Source organism: Anguilla rostrata, chromosome 2 (genome assembly GCF_018555375.3).
Source record: "Anguilla rostrata isolate EN2019 chromosome 2, ASM1855537v3, whole genome shotgun sequence".
In the NCBI taxonomy this organism is placed as follows: Eukaryota; Metazoa; Chordata; class Actinopteri; order Anguilliformes; family Anguillidae; genus Anguilla; species Anguilla rostrata.
In genome coordinates, this window is record NC_057934.1 from 49,653,235 (window position 1) to 49,676,644 (window position 23,410).

Consider the following 23,410-nt stretch of genomic DNA (forward strand, 5'->3'; position numbering starts at 1 on the left):
GAGAATCAACATAGAGGGAGATGTTAGCAAGTAAATAAGTTAAAGCCGCCTCCACGCTCGCTGCGCTGTTTGTCTTCACAATGGCATCGCCGTTGCACCATATTTAGTCAGTGGCCCGTGCCGCTTTCACTACACTTTCAAACAGAGAATGTTGCAGAGATTCCTCACAGACGCCACTGTCCATATATGGCACGCAAAGCCTGTGCAGCCCCATGCGTCTCTCACTCCCTGTTACCCAGAACCCCCAGCTCTCTGCTTCCTCACTTCGCTCTATTCCCTGTGTTGATGATGACCAGAGACCGCTGCCCCCATCCAAACCCTGGTGTCCTCCATCTCTGTCAGCACTCGGCATCACTCTTGCACACATACCTATCTATCTCGGGCCCTGGAAAAGCCAGGTGTCCAGACCATGATTTATTGGACAAATTAGGTGGTTGTCCTTATATAGGAAGTTGCATCGGAGAGGAAGGTGGGCAGTTTGGAGTTGAAGAGGAATGCAATGTGTATAATGATAGGGGGCACACAGATGGGTAGGACTTGTTTTTCCAGTTGTGTACATGTGGGAGGAATCACCCTCCTTGCATCTGCAGGGATTCCACCTTTGATTAAAGCTGGTTATCCTTTTTGGGATTGTGTCTGGCACTTGAACTCACACCAAGAGCCAATATCCCTAAATAATGATGGTTGGCACATCTTTTCTCCTGAAGCATCCCTTATGCTCATTCTTTCACTCTAATTTACATAATAAAAGGCACAGTATTAATTTAACAGTTTATATGAGCTCACTAGGGATTGATTGTTCTTTATTTGAGCTAGTTTAAATCAATACATTTTACTGTGTACAAAGAACATGCTATCAACTTGAATATGTAGGATGTCCAGCCCGAAAGACTGTCACTCTGCTAGCCCTGTAAGCTACTTTAAATGACATTTTAAATGATGACCTTTTAAGCACCATCATGGAATCCCCAATGCTTTTTATGTGTCATAGTTCTATGTTATCAAAGTATGAGTTTACTTTTTTGCAGTCACTGCTTTTCTTATCATGGGTCAAAGCCTTCTTGTGATTATCAAGTGATGTCAGCTGAAAAACCAGTTTGAGTCAGGACTCAATACTTGTAATAGATTTAATAAATAGATAGATAAATTTAATCAATATTCGTATTTGGAAGAATGGTGGTTAAAGATTAGTTACTGGAGCACAAATACCTAGGTAATAGATCATACTGTATCTCTGGGGATATACAATGTGTGCATTGTGGTGTTGCGAGCTTCCAATGCAATTCAATGCTCTTATGATGTTATCTGCTCAAAAATTAAAATCACAATATAAGAACAAACCTAGAGGGAAAAATCAAGAGGATACAACAGCAAAGCATCCATTGGACATGCTCAGTTTATGTCCGAATGTCATTACAATATAATCATCCCATGTTCAATTTGAATTAAAAAAACATTTAAATAGCTTTCACGTGATCGTTTCATGATGTTCAACAATTTATAATCATATATCAATTTTCCCTGAAGTGCACACAGGCTTGATCTTAAAATCAAGTATATTTTATGTGAACTATTCATTCTTCAAATGTCTTTTTTATTTACATATGTAGCTACACAGTAGCAACAAATGACATTAATGCGTCAAGCCTGTGACACTTGACCGTCCCCGACTTAACAGCTTGCTTGCCTTCAGAATACCGCACAGGAAACGAGTGTGAAGATTAAGGGAAATGTTTTAGAATAAAAAAAGAGAACTACCTTGCACATAGGTCTAGAGTATTTCGCATACACAATTGCAATGTCGGTTCAATGTTTTATACTGATTGCGTTGTCGTCTTTTGCGTGGGTGTGGTATTGTAAAAGCATTTCTTCACAACAGTACTTGAATCAAGCCATTATTAGCATTTTCCAGAAATGTATAACTCCAATGCGCACATTTGTGTGTAGAATGTCTAGCCGGCAATATGCGTGTTGTAGATGCTTGCGTATTAAAGAAAGGAGAGGAGGACCTGAGCGTGCCGCTCCTCCCTCGAGCTGGGCGGCTCTGTTTAAATACTGTAGTGAACAATGACTGAAGTAATTTGGACTGTTCGTCTGTGGAGTACCCCGCAAACACAGAACTCTCCAAATCCCCAAAATCCAGGAGATAATCAACAGTAATTCCTGTGAGTAATTCTAATGTTTTTTCAGATGTTGTCGTAGCGTTTCATGAATTTGTTCTTTTGCATTAGTGTCCACCTTTTATGAATGCACATAATCGTTCCTGGTTCATGTAGCGCTTAACTAGTCCTCGATAACAATTAAAGGAGGCTTTCCGCATCATTTTGGTTTAGTAAATGTACTTTAAGTGCCGTGAGTGCAGTAACCTTTTGCTGTTACTTGAAGCACGAAACAGGTAACAGGGCTTGAATTGTTCTGGTCACGGATTTGGCAGTGATAAAGCCAATGATGCGTTCCACTCGACTCACGCTGAGTTTAAAGAACTACTTCATCTCTCGTGTACAATAATGAGAAAGCTAATAAGGAAAGCAACAGCAGAAGATTAAAAAAGGGGCAGACAGTTTTGTACAGACGAGACTTATTTTTCGTTTTATTTGCATGGATTCTGTATGTTTTTATTTTTTTATTTTTTTTATTATTATTATTTTTTAAATTGAAACATCCAGAAAAGGCTAAAGGTGTGGCTTTCTTTTTTTTTAAATGTCATTGTTTTTGAAAGCCACTGCTGTACATGAGTGTGTATTAGGGGGTTATGGGAAGGAGGATGCTGTGGTCTGTTGTGGCTTCCTGCATCATTGTCATGTATTAAAACCATTTACTACCTCAGGGGTATTTCCAAAGGCATTTTAAAGGGAAACTCTTGGACCTATTAATTTAGAGTGCTAGTGCTAGGGTTTCTTATGTAAATAAGAGGGTTTGTTATAAACACGAGACTGTCAACAGTCTTGGAAAATGTCCTGCCTTGTTTACACCTGTTTCATATTGTCAGGAATTGTATGATTGGACTGAAGACAAATAGAACCTATGAATAAAATTGTTAATTAAAGACACTTTAATGCCTATTTGGCCTTGGAGAATGACTCTGTGAACTTTAGGATACCTACAGTTTAAATGGTACTATTGTTTTGGCACTCAATGTCAAATCTGTCATGTCACCATGGTGAACAGTCTACCCCAGCTCACACAGCTGAGCATCCTTGTTTAAAACAGTTTTTTGATATTCCCTTTTAGAGGAAGAACCATCTGTTTTCAATGCTGTGACCTGGTTAAAAAGTGTTTGACTTACCAAGGTTTGTTTCTTTGTTAGTATTAACAATGCTGTAGGAAACTGAAGGAAGCTGACTTGGCTAAGGGGAGAAGAAATAAGCTAAACCCTAACCAAGAGGTTTCCTGTTCTCCAAATATGGGTATTTAATGCAGTCAGTTAAAACCATGTGGGGCTGTCACCTTTTTATCTTTTTTGTTTGACGGCCGAAAGAAGTATGGTCATTGGGCAGGAAAATGATGACAAGGTTTATTAATGAGGTGAGCTCCATGGTGTTATGAAGCACAACAAACAGCAGTTTTTTGTGCTGTTGTCCAACAAGTCTTATCTATTTAACTAATATTGCTTGTTTACTGCTTGTTCAGAAATTGCGGCTGTTATCTTTCAGTTTTGACATTAAACGTAGCCTAATAGTAGTCTTCAAGCATTTTCATTTTCTTTAATGGTTTCTGGCTAATGTAGAGCAATTGTTATATTCAATATTTTTAAAGCTGTTTCTGTTTGAATGATTCATCTTGTTAATTCCATTTGAAGAGAGGGAGGTTGTCTGTCAGGCAGACTTTCATTTGAGATTTTGGAGATTTGGAAGTCAGTGAAAACCACATTGAATTCTCTTCAGCAGTGTAACTGATCCTGGATTAGCCTGCAGCATACATGAAATCCATCTTCCATGTGTACAAAGACAATTCTTCCTGCTTCAGATTAAGATGAAAATATGGTCACCAGTATGCATACAAGAATAAGTATATTATTTAGGTGTTGTCAAGTAAAATAGAGCCATCTAATGTCTGAGAAGTTCAGCTTGTGCTATCCAGAAATGCCCTTTACATCCAATTGACTCCTGGTTGTCAGAGTAAATATAATTAATGTAACTGATAAGAGATTAAAATATTTGAGGGTGATGATTTTGCAGGTTAAACAGTTATGATGTAATGTTGTCAAAAACAGTTTTTCATTGGTCTATTTATGGTATTTTTTACATTGTGTAGTGTTCTCAATAAGCAATGTGGCCTTTCTGCTGTCTCTAGCTAAACCTGATGCCTGTTTCTATTAAATATAATGTATTTTATTGAAGTCATTGATTGGTTATTGTCCATGCACATAGTTTCCAAGGTCTACATTTGCTGTTGGCTGAATTTGATATCCCTAATAAAATATTATTTTTGAAGTTCATAATGTAAATCTGATGTTACAGGGATTTGGACTGCCCTGTCTAAAATGGGAGAGAGATAGTCAGTGGGTGGAGTTCAGGAGAAGGTTAGAACCTTTCACAGGCCCTGGGATCATTGCTTTACCCCTGCAAATTAGAAGGTCACATGATTTCCTGGGCACCAGTCCCATTTCTACGCAGTGCAAGGAGCCTCATTCATCTCATTCCTTCCATAATTATTTTCATAATGACAAAACATAATTTGGCCCTTTAGTTTACCATTAGCATGTTCAATTGAATTTCCAAAATATAGCTATTTTAAATGTGGTCCCCGTGTTCCTGAAACCAGCCATAGCATGTTATCCCAAGTGATTAAGAAGTATTTTCGGCTCGTGTGAAAGGGAACGTTACATTTTCTTGTTTGTTTTTGGAAAACCTTTATAGGTCAATCAGTGGACATGAAGCAAGTTACTGTGCAGGAAGTTAAGTCTTTATTTAGAAAGTTTTCTCTCTAGTTTTTCTCTGCTCCCTTAGAACAACTTTACCCTCCAATCATTTTTCTCAGCAGACACTTCACCTGGTTAATCCTTTGGCCCCTAAAGAACAGAAATCGCAAGTCCTCGTTATGTTTGTTTGATTTGCCCCTAAGCTACAATGCTACTTTGTTTTTTAAAAAAGAAAGATCCATACCTGGATTACTTCACAGGGACTACCTTGGTTTTATCACTTTAGGGTGAAAAGGCAGCTCGAGGAGGGGAGGGTGGGGGTTGGGGGGTGGGACTTCCTTAGCCGTCTCAGCCCCTGTAGAATGCCTGTCCCTGCTCATCACAGCTCCAGAGATCACCAGCACTTTTTTCCTATTGTTCTAGGATTGATTTTGCTTTGGCAACACAGAGCCTCTGAATATTTCTATATATCTGTGGTTACCCTCTCAGCACAGCAGTAGAGATCAGTCTAACTAGTTCCTCTTCATAACTTGCCATTCAGGATTTCCTCATAATGTTGTCCATTTGTCCTCTTGAACCTGCAAGTCGAAATAACAGAACTAGAATGATGAAACTATAATGGAATATGATAAATGTGTCAGTGACCCATTCTTTTGATCCATACATTAATTCCAGTCTGTTAACTGAGCATACACTGGGTATATAGCTTAGATAGCACCAACCTAATTCCGTAGTGCAATAACATTTGTAGAGATGGTGTAAGTATGGTCATTTTACATTTTTCCTGTATGACTCCTTGTGTGACAACAGGCTTAGATCAAGATTAAAACTACAGCATTCTGTAAGTTAAAATGTGAAGACTATTTTGTATCATTTGTCTCTATCTCGTGAGAGTGTTGACAAACAGGGACTTCCGAAAGCTAAGCAGGCCAGCTGTGCTTTGTTTCCAGGGCATCTACAAATTGCTGTCCACTCTTGCTTGTGCTTATCAGCAAACTGTTATACTGTCAACACATCCCAGACATCTGTCTCCAGGTCTGCAGTGAGTGGGGGGGAAGCTGCCTACATTGACCTGATTGGGTGGGAGAGAGAATCTTCTTGGACGTTGTTAGCATCAAAGAGGATCAGAAACGCACACATCATTTCCAGGGTCGGGGCCAAATCAGTCCAATTTCACCTAATTTTTGTATATACCTATAATTATTACCTCCCTTAAACCTCAAGTATTTAGAACATTCTGTTGTCCATATTGTATTTTCCAATGTTTTGCTCCCATGCCAAATACCAAAATGTTATGGTTTAGTGCTAAACAAATTTTCCCTTACCAAGTGTTACGTTTTTTGTATACAAACATTTTAGTGGTTTTATGGTTTATGCCAAAAAAAAAACATCATGTGGAGCAAATTGCTCCCAGGAGGGACTATAGTTTGCCTGCATGGTTCCCATTCTTCAAAGGACCAGGGCCAGTCAGAAACAGGCCCTGGGAGTGAAAGGTCTGCTTGGGTTGATTGAGTGGTCTCTGGCTGCGGCTGACGTGCTGACCAGTGAATGGCACATTAGGGAGTCTGGTCCTTCCCGAGGTTAATGGTGCCTTGCTTGGACTGCACACCCTCCGGAAGATTCCGGAAAAAGAACATAAATTTTAATTTTAATGTCTTTTACCAGTTGCTCTTTTGAAGAACATTTAATTATGAAATCAGTAACAGCTGAAAGTGGATTTTTATAAGATTTTTTAAACTTTGAAACAATAAAATAATTTTCTGCTAGGAGACTAAAAGTAAGAGAAGACTTTAAAAAAGCCTCGTAACACATATTCACAGTTGCTTCAGTAAAACTGTCAGATGTATTAGTGACAGTACAAGGTGAAAATTTAAAAGGTTTAACATGTTTATTTAGTCACTTTCGTATGCATAATTATTATATACAGTATGTATTTTCTGTATGTTTTTAGAATGGTACAGGTTTCCAGTGCACCTGTTAGCATGACTCCAGTAGCCGAAGCATCCTTGTAACATCTCCTCAGTGTTGTGTGTGCTGTGTAAAAGAGAGGGGAAAATAGCTGCTGTAACATTTAACCCTGCCCCCAGCAGCTCTCTGCTCCATGTTATCATTTTGGCGTAAACCGTGAGGCCAGCTGGAGGCATACTATTCCCTATAAGGGCTTTGTTTGGGAGTTCACTAGCTTTGCTGTTTAGGTCTACAGAAAGAGGGCTGCAGCAGAGAAGGTGCCCTTATATGGTCATCGCACCATGGGTCCATTGCCCTGCTCCTGAGAGGAGCCGCTATGGTTGCTGCTGCAGTTATTACATGATTATGCATGTGATTTAAGTCCCTATTCCTATTTTGTATGTGTACTTGTGCATGAAAACTTTAAGTGATTAAGAGACCCCTATTTTTCTGTCGCGCATTGTAACATTTGTCATTTCCCAGCCACGGTCCTAAATTAGGGTAATGGTCTCCCCCGTGGGACGTCTGTGTGTGATTGTATGTATACATGTGTATGTGGGGTGAGGGTGGGAGGGGAGTGTTGAGTCTATGAGAATGTTGAGCACCACAACAACTGACAGATAAAAAGAAATTAACCCTTTCAGTACCTTTTCCTTCTTATGGTGTTTCGTGAGGTGTACCACTGGAATCCATGCAAGTTTTTGTATACTTGTTAATAATACACAGACCTATAATTAGCATGTTATGTAATATGTTAAGCTTCTTGAATGTCAGTCGGCAGTATTTGTAGAATATCTATCCATTTAAGAAAAAATCACACATCCACTTAATTCATAATAAAATACTATATTGTGTGATATGTGTTTTTCTCAATTTTATTACATTTTATTACATTTTTGTATTTAGTAGAGACTCTTGTCCAGAGTGCCTTACTCAGCTTACTGTTTTTAGTATACATAAAATCTGTTTTTTTACAGCTGGATATTTTACTGAAGTAATTCAGGTCAAGTGTCTTGCTCAAGGGTACAATGGTAGCACTGTAGCCTGAAACATTTGAGTTACTACCCCAGCTCCCTATCCTTCGTACTATACTGGCATCGCAGTAGAGTATCGATGCACTTTTTAATATTATTATTTATTCAAAATTTTTACATTTTAAATAAATAATAATGATTTTTACAGTTATCAGTCATTCATTTGAAAAATTATTTTGAAAATAGTGAGATCTGAAACACTTCCATGGAGTCAATGAAGTATACTGTAAGGGTCCTTTTTCCCAACTTGATGCAGATCATTTTTAAATATAGCAATAAGCTGTTCTAATAATGACTTATTTTCTTTCAGCTCATCCCCTGAGTTCAAGATGTCCAAAAAATCAGGCTTGAGTGAGGATGAGAAGTTTCTCTTCCTCGACAAGGACTTCATCAACAGTCCAGTGGCCCAAGCAGACTGGGCTGCAAAGAAGCTGGTGTGGGTCCCTTCTGAGAAACACGGGTTCGAAGCAGCCAGCATCAAGGAGGAGCATGGCGATGAAGTGCTGGTGGAGCTGGCGGACAATGGCAAGAAGGTGACCATCAACAAAGATGACATCCAGAAGATGAACCCGCCCAAATTCAGTAAGGTGGAGGACATGGCGGAGCTGACCTGCCTGAACGAGGCGTCCGTGCTGCACAACCTGAGGGAGAGGTACTTCTCTGGGCTCATCTATGTGAGTACAGCACTCTAGGCACACGGGAGTTCAGTCACTTTAAGTCCACTTTAAGTTGCCGGGGATTGTGGTTGTGCCCTACCTCTGCATGTGTCTGCTGTGAACACCTTTTTTTTCTTGCAATATTTTTATCACTATAGATCAGATTGCTAAAGTTGAATGATTCAACTCTGGTTTGACCCCTGATATTATTACTGTTGAATGGATCAGCTTTTGGTACACACACCAGCCTCACACACGTTTGTACACACACCAGCTTCACTAACCTATCAAACAGTGATAGGTTAAAAAAGCGATCCAAACAACAGGTTGAACAACTGGCAATGAGAAGCACTGAGATCTAACTGTCAGTTTAATAAAGGCGCTCCATTGGTGATGTGTGCATGTGATTGATTGAGTATGAGAATATGTGGTCGCTGTGGTTTCCCAATGGTCAGCTGCAGCAAGAGTTTCCTGATTGAACTTGCTCTGTGTATTTCAAGCATGTCACACATTCCCCAAACGCTTGGCATTAAACTTGTTATTGCTGGTTTAATTAAACATATTCAGAGTGCACTTGAGGTTCTGTCCTTCCTCTTCCTGCCTCTTCACATGAAGTGTATGAGCATGTGTAACTGTACAGGTATTGACTGTGCCTTCCTTTCCCTCAGACTTACTCTGGCCTGTTTTGTGTGGTGGTAAACCCCTATAAAATGCTGCCCATTTATTCTGAGAAGATTATTGAAATGTACAAAGGGAAGAAACGCCATGAAGTGCCCCCCCACATCTACTCCATCACCGACAATGCCTACAGGAACATGATGCAAGGTAACAACACTGGCCACTTGCATCAAACACACAATATTGAGTGCAGAAGCAGCCTCTGGGCTGTCCGGTAGCAGTCATTGTTGTGAAGGTTGTAAACTGTGAAGTTTTCCTCTGGCTACTCTAATGACCGAATCTGGTATCATTTCTGTATGAAGAAATATAGAGGATTAGAACTATTTTGGTACAACTGTAAGCAACAGCACAACATCTCAATTGTGTGAGACTATACGTCTAATAATTTATTGACAGTAGCTGCCAGTTCATAAAGGATTTAAAGAGAATTTTCTGAAAGTTCTCAGTATAATAAAGACTTTGCAAGTTAAGCACATTGAAGCTTTAGTGTTAGGGTTAGGGTAAGTTTTTTTAATGTTTTGCTTGAGTGTATCACATGACAGCTTTAAGGGACTCTGTAAGAAAGTGTCAAAGCAGCTGTCAAAATGTCTTTTAGCAAGCACAGAACTCTTACAACCTGCAAGTATCATCTGTCACAAGATCCTCACCCTAAACTAATGGTGACAAATTGCATTTGATATGAAAAAAACTCTGATAACACAAATGTTTCACAGTTCATTTTAAAGCAGTTTTGTGGCCCTTCTCAGCAATGTGCATGTTAGAGTATTACTCATGTGAGTGAAAGTAGACATTATACACAAGTTAATGATATTACAAATACAGTTGAATATAGGTCTGCTGTCAGTTTAGAGGTCTCCACTATAAATTAATATTCAGCATAAGGTGACAATGACCTGATTGTGTCTGAAGTGCCATGCATTCTTGTTTTTTCATGAAAACAGTGAACTGCTTATTTAAAAACAGGGCTCTCTCACAGGAGTTTTCATCTGGTCATGTCCTCTTAACCTTGGGTAGCTAGGTTCCCGGAATGTTCCGAGGAAAGGATGGATGAGTCACAGACTTCCAGATGCAGATTCTCCCCAGATAAATAAATAATACCATTCAACCTTTCATGCAGTTGCATTATTTCCCTGTAAAGATGGGATTATACAGTCTATAAAAACAGAAGTTAAAAGGATGTTTTCAGATAGCAGGTTGTCTTTTATAATTCCTTATATAAAATATTGTGAGGCAGTGCAGAGATCATCACGTACAAATAATCCGGGTTGTATCATCCAGGAACTTGTTTTTGTCCAATTGTTATCAGTATATTCCTGTCCAGGATATGCATTACAGTCTTCCCCATCCCCCATCTTCTGCACTACCAATGTTCAAAGTATGTGAGGCCAAGATTAAATGCTGTTTCTGCCTGTGGTATTGTGGTTTCCTCAACATTTACTCAGTCACTGCCACTTAAATTATCATTTGTGAGGGTCTTATTCAGCCAGTAAAGTGTACAGAATAGCAGAAGTCAAGTACTGTCACAGTTGTAGATGGGTGTTCTTTGTGTGCCTGTGCACAGTACTGCATTGATATGGTTGGAGGGCCTTGTTGTTGAACTACTGAGGAATTGTGTTTTTGAAAATGACATGATCACTCCATGACTTCATCTAAGTGAACTGGATTTTCTGGAGTATGATCTTACATATACAGTATATTCAAAACATTGAGTTCAATCTCAAGAATTATATGTGTGCCAAAGTAGAATAAAAATGATCACCTCATAATGAAATTAACAGAGCACTGCTGTGAGAACCACAAGGAACCTGTAGTCACAGTGGTTTCACAAATACTTTCCTGACTGTGTCCTACAAGGGTTGATAAATATATATTTAAACTCACATTTTTTTGCCAGGTTCCTTTGAAGCGTTGTCAAGTACAGAATGTTTCCTGACAGTGTGCCCCACAAAAATCATGTCAATACTGTCTAGTACCAAAAATGTAGAACTGTCTTATTTATGTGAATCCTCATTCCAGTCATCCCAGCCAAAGAGTGTATACTTATCCTGTGATGTCATTCTGAATATGATCTGCTTGTCTATATGAAATATTGAATCTAAAAATATACAAACTATCCAATTTGTTATATTTTTTCTGAAAAGTTTCACACAATGTTATAATTATTAAGTATAATTTATATGATATTTGACTTTGTTTTGAGGGAGGTGGGTAGTAACATAAGTATGCATTCCTTACTCTTGTAGCTATTTATTGTGTGTTTACCTATTCATCCTATGAAATAGTCTTATAGAATGTTTAATATGGGCTCTGTGTACTGTGCAAGAAGACAGTATATGTCCCACAGTATATCATCTGCCAGTCATATAATGTGCTTTTTGTGCTGATGCTGTTAAATACGTGGTGTATATTTACAGTGTATGTTTAACATTGAAATATTGAATCTTCTTTCTTGAATACCACATTTTTGGTCAGCTATAGTATGGCATTACTATGTGCATTTGTAAAGACAGAGCCATACTTGCACTGAATCAGCGCGGTGTTCATATTGTGCCATGAGTAAACAGTGTGGAGCAATGGCGTGTAGGAAATGCCTCTTTGTTTAATGGGAATGTTTATTTCTGGGCGTAGCTCTGTCTGAGCTCAGCTGGTGTTTCTTCCACACTGGCTTTGAGGGATGTTGATTATCCCTGTACATGAACAAGCACCCAATTGATGGCTATGGAATTCTAGTATGCTATGGCTTTCTGTATCTATGATTTGAGATTGTATGTGGATTTAAGTCTTCCATTTAGAATACACCCCTCTTTAAGCTTGCAGCAGACAATTAATAAAAATTATTGTATTGGCCTGTAATCTATGGCAGCTCTGCCCAGCCCTATTCCTGGAGTACCATCCTGTAGGTTTTCATTTCAACCCCAATTGATACACCTGATTCTACTAATTATCAGCTCAACAAGATCTTTTACTGTTGACTGAGGTGTACTTTGTAGGACTGGAGTGAAAACCTACAGGACGGTAGATTTCCAGGAACAGGGTTGGACAGCCCTGATCTCTGGTATCTGAAACTTAATCTCGATGAAAATGTCCGTCTCACACACACTGTAATCTCCGCTGAGTTATCCACTATCAGAAGCTGTGTTTATGCTGATTGTGTGCAATCTGGGGCTCCCACTGGGAAGACCCACATTCCTTCATTAGATCTCAAAACAAATTGCCTTTCAAGTGAATTGAGAGGGAAGTCGAATTCCCATGTGTGCACTTCATGCTAACCGGCATGAATTGCCTCGCTTGGCGTAAACTAAAATTGAAAGAATTGGGATCATGAGCTGGAAATTTGTAAATCTGAAAGAGCAGTAAATTGGAGCCACTGGAGCCACAGAGCACCACATCAAGTGAAAAATTCTCTTCCATGCTGCTGACAGAGGCAGAGCTGTGAGCATTGCCATCCCTGTCTGCCTGCCTCCCTGCAGTTCCCTGTCTAGTATTAGTTTAAACTCTGGCTGGAGAGTGTGATGGTGCGGCTGCTGTGTTTGGATCTGTTTGGAAATATTTAGGGACCTGGATGCCTTCATTTCTGCCTTAATTAGGAAGAAGCAGGAACAGGCAGTATTCTGCGTAAACCGATCCCAGCCAAGTTATGTCCATAATGAGGAATAGCAGCCTGTAGTGTTTACAACACAGCATGCCATATTATATTGTACTGGCGTAGGTGTTCAACAGGTCCAGTCGTAACTCAGTTGAGGGGTGTAACGAGGGGAGTTGTTTAGTAAAGGCAGATTGTATCAAATCTGTGTCACACTATGGTCCCACTGGATCAGAGGTTGTGTTTAGATAATCTATTGAACTGAAGTCCAGTTGCTTCCAGCGATGATGGATCCAATCATGGCTAAATGGCCGTCACTCAACAGTTCACCCAAGAATCTTCCTCACAGCTTGTGAGTGTGTGGGGATGCCTTTCGAGAAATACCCATAAATGGAACCCCTCCATTTGCCCAAGAGCTTCACATTTAGCTATTTTTGGAATTATGAATCGATGGTAATCTCACTGCTGAACTCACTGAGAGCCATATTACTTTTCTGTGCTTTCTCTTTCTAACAGTTACGTTTCTTTTCAGAAACATGGTTTTATTCTTGAATGAAAGCTCTTGATCTGTTGATGGCCTGTTTTAGTCTAATCTCAGATATTTCTCACTTCATATAAGAATCAGCCTGGCCCTCACACTGACAGAAATTTTGTTACATGATATGTGTTTTCTCCACAGATCGTGAGGATCAGTCAATTCTCTGCACGTGAGTAAAAAAAAAAAACTTTTTTATCGAACAACTTTTAAAAACCATAGTATTATGTAAGTATTTCTGCGAGGGATATTATGGGGGTGGCTAGATGGGGTGAAGGCAGGTTGCATTATGTCATTCCCAGGCTGACCCTTGAGATTTTGGCAGTGTTTTCCTTACTGTAGCACTAACTGTATAATATTGCTACACTGTCACATCTGCATTACTAGAACATTATGCACAGGCTGAAGTTGGTGGGAATCTGCTTTTGGGACATGTGGAGATTGTGAAGTCCTTGTGGTATTTAAGAGTAGCCAAACAGGAAGTCCAGCGGGTATATTACAATTCAGAGAACAGTTTGGCTGCAGTGGGAAAGAATCATAAAAGCCCACGGGGTCAGTTGTCCCCACAGCAGTCCTGGTCACAGGAAACGTGCCCTCCCCTGATTTTAAAACCAGATTACACGTACTTTGGACGTTATTCTGTATATTTATTCATTCATGTTTTAGAGGAAACTACTTTGTGGGGTTTTCCCTCAGTGTGTTTTCATCACTCATTCTGTTATATTTAAGTACATAAAAATTACTTTCTGGGTGGTGAACAGTGTGTTGACAGTGGTGTGAAGAATATATTTGGAACGTGCCGTCTTCATTTGAAGGTATTCATTCCATGTAGAGTTACACAATACCACTAAAGCATGGGTCACAGTTGAAAGACCCTTTGGGAGTGGGCTGTCTCTGCTAACCACAAACCTTTCCATAAAAATAATTTCAGTGAGTGATGACTGGCTACTATAAGCTACATTCAAGCCGAGAGGTATTGCCTGGACCATACTGTCAATACTACTGTAATAATTTTAATAATAATTTAATAATAACACAATTAACAGCCTTCTAGCTTAATGTTAATGGGGGTCTCTTAAGAATGAATGCAGTAAAAACAGCGCTTCCCACTTAATATTGATGTTCGTGGCGTATTTTCCATTGCTCTTACAATATAAACTCGTCAAGCTACATGAAAGTAAATAGGCAGGCAACCCCAAGAGAGCATGAGCAGTTCCTTTGGTGCACTGCCAGGGTCCTGTGAGAAAGTCAACCAAGGATAAAATTAACCAGTCTGGGCAGAAGACTGTCACAGCACCCAGACACAGCAGAGAGCGGTTCAGAGCACATCCACTGAACCAGTACTGGACATCCCAAATGTTCACATTTCTCGACACTGTACTCTTAACTTCTGTTGTTCAAACCACCTTTCCTGTCCAGCCTACTAATGAAAGCAGTGTAGGAAATGGGAGGGAGCCTTGACTCCCTGCCTCAGGCTCCCTCTATTCTAAACTGATTGATGCCAGGATACAGTATTCTGTGATCGCATCAGACTCCTCCCTGCATGCTACCAGCAATTTTCCTGTGGGTTATTTAGAATACTTGGTTTAAGTTTCCTGTTTATTTGTTGATGGTGCAACAGGAAGGATTAATTCTAGAATTTAACATACTTGTCCAGACCTTTTATGGGAAACACATTGCATGAAATGTATTGTACTCCTTGTGTCAAGAAATTACTTGTTAGCATAAGGTGACATATAATTAGACTTCATTGTTGGCAAAACAAATATTACTTAAACAATCTATTTAAACCCAGTGTCAACAGCAGTGGAAAAACAAGTGAAGTATAGCATTTTCTCTGTGTCTAACGGGGGGGGGGTTTCCCCTTTCCATCACAACATTATGCTCTGCCCAGCCCCACTGTTTACCTCTCTCCTGTTCTTTGTACACACAAGTAGCCAACTGCCTTGCATTGCTAGTCCAGAAGAAAAAACGTTAGACAAGAAAAGCACATTACATCTTGTTTTCTTGCTGTCCTGTGTCCTGGCTTCATCATAATCATGGTTTTGGTTGGAGTTCAAAACTAGAATTCACAGCCTGGACATTAAGAGCTGATACGTTATCATACTGACAAGCATGTTCACCATGCCCATGTCTATAAAAGGCTATCTATATTTCAGCTATTGTTAGGGTATACTCTGGGACTAATCAGTGTGTAAATAATGGCAATTTAAGCATTGTATAATTTTGAAATTAATGAATACATTTCATACATTATCAAGGGATGTGTACAGTTTTGTAAATAACAAACTTAGAGTTCATTGGTGGTGAAACATGGGATAAATAACGGGTTTTAATGTGAAATGTTATTGGACACTCCCCGTGCCCCATCCTGCACATGAAGGGTGTCAGAGCTAGTGCACTGTGGGGAATGGGAGGTTTTAGACCTGGAAAAGGATGGACACAATTTCCTGGATTCTGCCTGCCAAACAAGCCCCTTCACAAGGCCCGATGAATCACACACATTTTGCCTTTTATGGAGTTGTTAGGACAAGCTGTTGGGCTCAAATCATTCATCACGCTCGCTTTTATTGGAGATCAAAGGGAAATTAAATTAACAAGACCAAAAACAATTGCTGTTCCACTAAATGTTGTAGCAAAAAAAAAAAAAAAATCTATGCATGTTAAGTCTTTCTGAAAATGCCTGGGATTGAGCAGTCTTGTTCTGAAAATGAGTTCATTTAACCTTTCCTTAAAGGGTGAACATGGAACAAAGAAAGGTTTTTAATGATTAGAGATAAAGCACAGAAATTTGCTGCATTCCAGCTGTTGGAAGTAGCTGTTCACGGAAAGACGGGTTGATTGGCATGTTTTTCTTCGACCTCATCTTCATCGCTGTCTTTCAGAGGGGAGTCTGGTGCTGGAAAAACAGAGAACACCAAGAAGGTGATCCAGTACCTGGCAGTGGTGGCCTCTTCTCACAAAGGCAAGAAGGACACCAGTGCTGTGAGTATTAATCTCTCATCTTCTCTTTCCATTATCCCAGGCACAGTCATGTCCATAAGACTAAAGAAGCTGGTACTTCGGACAAGGGAAAAAATTGTTGTAATTGCAGTTCTATGATACTGCCGTAACTGCTATAATTTAATCGTGCACATTTATGTCAAATGATTTTGCCCTGAAAACATTAACATAGGAACATGCCAATCAACATGACAGACTGGGCTTCACTGTGTCTGTCCTGTATTTCTCACTGTTGAGGGGAGAGCTTGAACCATGACCAGTGTGGAGCAGCACAGTAGTCAGCTTTAGAGAGGGAAAAATAGATTAGCTCAGTTCTGTGTAAGAAGCCAGAAGTAACCAAATAAAATGTGAAATACCACTTAAAGGTTTGTCACATAACTGGACGTTTACTGAGTACTACAGTAGTACAGTACAAATGTATTTGCATGACTTGTGATTAAGTAATCTACAAATAGCAATATTTCATGATAACATCATTTGTTTCTGGGAAGCTGCAATCAAGCTGTGTCCGTTGGAACTGACTGACTGATTGGCCTGACCTTTTTTAGCATACGGCTTTGTATCATGTGGAATTCATCAGTCTTCAGCCCTCATATAAACTAAACCTCAGGCATCATCCTTGAAAGGCAATCTACATCATTGGGAAAATATTCAGCAAATGTGTGAAAGAAAACAAATGCCAGTGAATGTATTTGAGTTTTATAATCCTTTTAACCCTTATCTTTCAAGCCATTTCAGTATTTCAAGCAGCAGATTTGGAGACATAATAATCCTTAAATTGAAGTTCCTGGTTAATCAAAGTGTATGTTGAACTTTGACCACTGAGCTCTTTTCATTCGTTTTCAAAGGCAGTCCCCTCTGCTATAGAATGGGAACTCTGCCAAATGTCCAGTAAACATTTAACATTTAACCCCTGTATCACAATTTCCTCCAAATAGCAACAATCAGGATCACAGCTTGCCTACGTGAGTAAAAGGGAATGGGTTTGTTTGCGTGTGTGTGTGTGTTTCCCATAGGTTCAGAATTGCATGGTATAGAATTTCACCCGGGTAAAATACTGCAACAGAATTCCCTCAGTGGAGTGACATTAATATCATGGTTTCCACAGCATGATTTTTTATCCTGAAATAATATTAGGGATATAAACGTGCCGTATCGGATGAAAGAAACATCCACTACATCATATGAAGCCTCAACATGGGTGCATTGGGTAGATGAGCACTCAAATATGGCACAATGTTTTTATGCAGTATTTTAAAAATACAGGGTGGTAGTTGGTGTATAGTAACCTCTATCTGAGACTGATTCATTTTTGGATTTTTACTTTTTTTGTCATACCTTTTCACTGTCAAGGGTACAATCTGACATTGAAAAGGTCTGTCACAGAACAATGAGCACAGTGTGAGCATGCCCATCTCTTTTCCTCTCCAAGAGGACACCATGTTCCGTCACATACCTCCCCTTCCTCATCCACCCCATCATCCAGTCTAAGGAGTTGCTTTAAAAGCAGCGGTACACTTTGAGTGCACTGTGTGGAGTTTTGAAACACTACTCTCATGATGACCTGTTCACCACAGTCAGGATTCTAAAGTGCTTCACTCTAAGCCCTAGCTAAGCCAAAATTCCTGCACTGAAGACAGCTTTCCTGATGGGCATGGAGTGGAGAACAACAGTATAACCTCCCGTTGCACTGCAGAGGATTAACGTTTAATTCATAGTGGAGTCTTTCTGTACCGTATGCAAACTTTAATAACTTTGCCTCAGGAGTGCTGTAATGTAGTGATCATGTGTTTTGCAAAATCACCAGAGCTCATGTGAAGTATGTGTCTCGTGCGCACGTGTCTAAATTCTTGATTCGACACACACTGCATTTCTTTCCCTTTCGTCTGCTGAGATCAAGCCTTTCTGTTCTTGCACCTCTTTGCTGTTTTTTTCTGTTCTCTCTTTCCCTCTCAGTGTCTTTTTCAGTCAGGGGTGTGTTTTCCTTCCTTTCCTCCAACGCTGAGCTGTTTCTGGTAGATATCGCTCTTCTTTTGGGTTACACATTCTTTGAAAATCTGTCTTGTCTTGTTGGTGATAATTTTACTCAGCAGCCATTAAGTGTCAATAGAGGATTAGGCTGTCCTAGCACAATCAAGGTTTTCATCCTATTTTATCAGTTAGGAATATCTTCTTTTGCACATGAAAGTAATGTTATGGAAGGGTGGTTTTTCCTCATTACTTCATAAATCAGAAGGCTGAGCACAGTCAAGGAGAAAAGCAACATGCCCAAATGTATGGATTAAGATGGTGTTAAACTCATCTTTATTGCCCATGTTGTACATTCAACTGTGAAGAAACGTTCACTGTTTTATAAATGATATTTCCGTGAGTCAAGCTCTGCTATGACCCTTTGGCCATTTTTGCTATTTTTAAGTATGTGCACAGTGTTGACGTAGCCTAGTAAACCTTAGCGATTGCATACATGCAGGTGGTTACGCTTGCTGGTGCACACTGCCTCCACAACACAGGCTAAGGACATTGTTAGTGAAGTGGGTTTGGCAGGGGGCTCTCCAGCCTGTGGCCCAGCTGCTCAGCTGACTCCCTGCCTTTGATCATGGGGATTATGGGCTCTCACAGCAAGGAGGGGTCACACCCTGTTTCTGCCCCTTCGCACAGCTCCTGCATACTGACACTATCAATGTTCTCTCCAGACAAAGAACAGCTTCATCTGCCCTCCTATTACTACAGGGCCCGGCAAAACATTATAGTGGTGTAGACTCATTTTCACAATCAGACTCAAGTTCCTTCAGCCTGAACCAAATCAGCTGTGAAACATGCCAGCCTGTTAACAAGGGCATCTAAGTGCAATATGTGCATTGAATCTAATGTGAGATTATAACCCCTGAAGTGCTTTGTACTTAGTCACATTGCAAGACTTCAGAGTGTGTTTGTCATTTTTTGTTTTTAGTCGGGCATTATGTTTTCAGTTATTGTGTTTCTTAAAATTATTTTAATAATATCCTACAATGGTCATTATATAATACTTTGTATACTGGTTTTTTATGTATAAACTTAAGTATAAATTTGACTTTTTTTGTTTCTTTCTCAATAATCATTCTTTTTTAATGTTGTCTATATTTCATGTTTTATTATTTTGTTTAGCATTTGGAAAGTTTTTTTTTCTGTTTTTACATTAAAATTTTTACTGCACTTATTAATTCCTGTGCTTTTCATTGGCTGTTTATTTTATGATGTTGTACCTAATGATAATTGTGGTATTATTAATGTTTCACACCTGGAATATATAGGGGGAGCTAGAGAAACAGCTCCTACAGGCCAATCCGATTCTTGAAGCCTTTGGAAATGCTAAGACCATCAAGAATGACAACTCATCACGTTTTGTGAGTGTACATGTACTACATCATCAGCATAGTTTACCTATGCATGCGGTCAACAATGCTCAAGCCCTATGGATCCATCTGTCTTGACTTTTAATGAAACCATTCAAAATCATAATATCTATTGTACCTTTATTTTTTCTTATACAATCAGAGGGCATCATTCAGCATAAATATTAAGTGTATCATATTCATTTTGTGCTCTTTCTCCAGGGTAAATTCATCCGCATTAACTTTGACGTGACCGGCTACATCGTTGGAGCCAACATTGAGACCTGTATCCTGAATCATGTGATTGAAAGAGAAGTTACACAAGAGGAATAATGTAGTTTCTGTAGCCACATGGAGGACTGCTAACTCAGACATTTAAGATATAACCATTAACTCTGGTGCTAATCTGTATTGATCGAAAGTTCCATGCATTCTTGTGCAAAGAGTCACTGGTTGAATCGGGATCACTGTACAAACACAGGGGAGTCATTGACATCTTGATAGTGTCAGAGTGTCAAACAAATGACACAATCATTAATAGCTGGGCTGTGATAAGTGACGATGAGCTCCTGTTGAAAAATGTCTCCTTAACACCGTTATCATCTCAGACCTGCTAGAGAAGTCCCGCTGTATCAGGCAGGCTAAAACTGAGAGGACCTTCCACATCTTCTATTACATGGTGGCTGGAGCCAAAGGGAAACTGCGTGGTAAAGAATGCATTATATTTGCGTGTCCATGAGCGAACTTCATTTAATAGGCTCAGAATTGAGGCCTGCCCCTAGTCCAATGTGCTTCTCACTTATCATCAGTCATGTTCTTCAGAATGTCTGTTTTGACTGGCTTCTAGATCGATCATGACAATATGTCAAGGAAGGGGCCTGTTAGTAAATGCATGCAGATCCCCTGCCAGTTGCTTCAGATAAAACTGTCAGTCCACAAAATAAATTTGCACACTCACCATAAAGACTCCATTGTTGTCTCTTACAGAGGAGCTGTTGCTGGAGAGCTTCAGCAACTACCGGTTCCTGGTGGCTGGACATGTCCAGCTTCCAGGACAGCAGGACGATGAGATGTATGATGAGACCATGGAGGCCATGGATATCATGGGTTTCACTGAGGAGGAGAGGATAGGTAAGACATCAGAGTGATGCATTTACGCCGTTGTTGGTTTCATAGCGATTTCACAGACTCCTTGGCGTTGTATGCATTGGGTCTCAGTGTTTTTCATCAGCTTTTAGCTGTATACTTCTAACCTGATTCTGCATGATGGCTTCTGGATGATACAGCACCTTTTCTTGATCTCAATGCATTTTGACTGTGGGGGGGTTCACTCAACTGACTCCAACCAACCACCGGCCATTGCCAGAATATTCACTACACATTATCTGAATTGGAGAACGAGGGAATTGTTAAGCTGGTAAAGGTGGGGGATAATCAAATTGTCATACTGAGAGAATCATGATGGCAGTTTAACCACTACCATCATGGGAAACTGGGACACTACTTATTCTTTGCTACAAGTGCCAAAGCATATTTAATACTCACAGCTGAGGCAGGAATTTGGTTTAGTCATCCTAAAGACAGTATCTCTTACAGTGTGGACTCGCCCTTCCTGTACTGAGGCATTGGTTTTTATTGCTTGGTCCAAAGGGCCCCCTGCTGGCCCACAGAGTGATAAGCTTGCTGATTATTTTTTCTCATATTAGGCATCCAGAAGGTGGTCTCCACAGTGCTGCATCTGGGAAACATTGAATTCAAGAAGGAAAGGAATCAGGAACAGGCTACAATGCCAGACAATACAGGTAAAAGACGGTTATGTGTCATATTTGTCAGTTATGTGTCATTTGGCTTAAACTGGTATGCTACAACAATAGCGATATTACTTTGCACTCTATGACTGACCATTTTTCTGTATTCAATATAACTTCCAGCGGCCCAGAAAGTGTGTCACCTGCAGGGCATCAATGTGACAGATTTCACCCGGGCCATACTAACCCCCCGCATAAAAGTGGGCCGGGAGCTGGTACAGAAGGCTCAGACTAAAGAACAGGTAATAAGACCTTTCATGAATGAATATCTTGTAGGCCTATATTTGATAGAAGATGCATCATTATGAGAGAAAATATGAGAGAAATTTGGTTTCCCGTACTGTTTTGTCATGTCTTATGTCTAAAGCCTCATAGGTAACTAAAAATCTAAGCTAAAATGATTGAAGGTATGAGTAAGTCATAATCCAGTTTTCCTCTTCACCTTGTAGGCTGATTTTGCTATTGAGGCCTTGGCCAAGGCCATGTATGAGCGTCTGTTCCGCTGGATCCTCGGGCGTGTCAACAAGGCACTGGACAAGACCAAACGCCAAGGAGCTTCCTTTTTGGGAATTTTGGACATTGCTGGCTTTGAGATCTTTGAAGTGAGAAGCTTATTCTGCCACAACCCAGGGCCACACATACCTTAAGCTTGACCTGGAACACAATGTTCTAACAAAATCATTCTTGATTTGATTTATTTCCCTGGAGCATTGTGCTGATGGTTGGATTTGTCTACAGGATAATTCCTTTGAGCAGCTGTGCATCAACTATACCAACGAGAAGCTGCAGCAGCTCTTCAATCACACCATGTTCATCCTGGAGCAGGAAGAGTACCAGAGGGAGGGCATTGAGTGGAACTTCATCGACTTTGGGCTGGACCTGCAGCCCTGTATTGAGCTCATTGAGAGGCCGGTCAGTCTACCTGTCCTACCTCTCAATCTGTACATGTGTGTGGATGTGTATGCTCAAGAGAAGAAATGCTAACCAGGTTTTAGTAAAAAAAAAACAGACCTCCTATTGAAATTGTCCATCATTGCACTTGTACTGAATCAATTCCTGTATGCATACCCTGTTATACTGTCTTGACGTTGTGTTTTTATGTGTCTGACTTGGTTCTCTCTCTGCAGAACAACCCTCCAGGCATCCTGGCCCTGCTGGATGAGGAGTGCTGGTTTCCTAAAGCCACAGACATCTCCTTTGTTGAGAAGCTGGTGAATACACAGGGCAACCACAGCAAGTTTGCAAAACCCAAGCAACTGAAAGACAAGACAGAGTTCTCAGTGTTCCACTATGCTGGCAGGGTAAGGAAGAGGCACAGAATTGTATTTATACAGTACAATGTTTGTCCTTTTTGTAATATGATAGACTCTCCCCAAATATTCAATAATGCAAAGCATTTTACCCAGTAAATTATTTTGTTGTTGAAGTGCATTAGATTTGCAACTTTTTGTCATGCATTTTTTAGGTGGATTACAATGCTACTGCTTGGTTGACTAAGAACATGGACCCACTCAATGACAATGTGACAGCACTACTCAATAACTCAGCTAGCAATTTTGTGCAAGATCTCTGGAAAGATGGTAAACCTTTAGGGCCAATTAGGCTTAATTATTTCGTTGTACTTTTGGCAAGTTTGAGAAGAGAATTATGTAAATCACATATGCTTATTGTACAAGTGCAAACACTTTTGTGTTTTATTATATTATCACTTTTATTTAAAGCTAAATGGGGAATTTAGTTAATCGGTTATTGAATGCTGTTATTCTCACACCATGTTTAGGAGAGGGAGAGATTGGGAGTACAATTAAATGCACATTATATGATGGAAAATACAATAAACATACAGTATACCATGAATTTTCCTAAATCTGACTGTCCAAACCAAATACACCATTGCATTTCATTTGTCTTGTGCATTCATGACAATGGAAATC

The 23,410-nt window shown here is 39.8% G+C and overlaps 1 protein-coding gene across 3 annotated transcripts in view; it reads left to right on the forward strand.

The window, feature by feature from the left end:
• The first annotated feature begins 2,005 nt into the window (after positions 1-2,005).
• myh11a (myosin, heavy chain 11a, smooth muscle) overlaps positions 2,006-23,410 on the forward strand; it is a 32,610-nt gene continuing 11,205 nt past the window's right edge. For 2 of the 3 annotated variants that reach the window (XM_064322773.1, XM_064322774.1), the window contains exons 1-15: positions 2,006-2,165; positions 8,153-8,516; positions 9,167-9,323; positions 13,439-13,466; positions 16,180-16,279; positions 19,588-19,680; positions 19,891-19,954; positions 20,277-20,375; positions 20,656-20,799; positions 21,375-21,470; positions 21,600-21,718; positions 21,926-22,078; positions 22,215-22,388; positions 22,604-22,777; positions 22,942-23,056. In XM_064322773.1, coding sequence (XP_064178843.1) covers positions 8,172-8,516; positions 9,167-9,323; positions 13,439-13,466; positions 16,180-16,279; positions 19,588-19,680; positions 19,891-19,954; positions 20,277-20,375; positions 20,656-20,799; positions 21,375-21,470; positions 21,600-21,718; positions 21,926-22,078; positions 22,215-22,388; positions 22,604-22,777; positions 22,942-23,056 — 1,861 coding nt within the window. In that variant the 5' untranslated portion in view covers positions 2,006-2,165; positions 8,153-8,171. Of the gene's footprint in view, positions 2,166-8,152; positions 8,517-9,166; positions 9,324-13,438; positions 13,467-16,179; positions 16,280-17,235; positions 17,263-19,587; positions 19,681-19,890; positions 19,955-20,276; positions 20,376-20,655; positions 20,800-21,374; positions 21,471-21,599; positions 21,719-21,925; positions 22,079-22,214; positions 22,389-22,603; positions 22,778-22,941; positions 23,057-23,410 lie in introns of all 3 variants that reach the window. The other variant, XM_064322775.1, reaches the window with a different exon arrangement.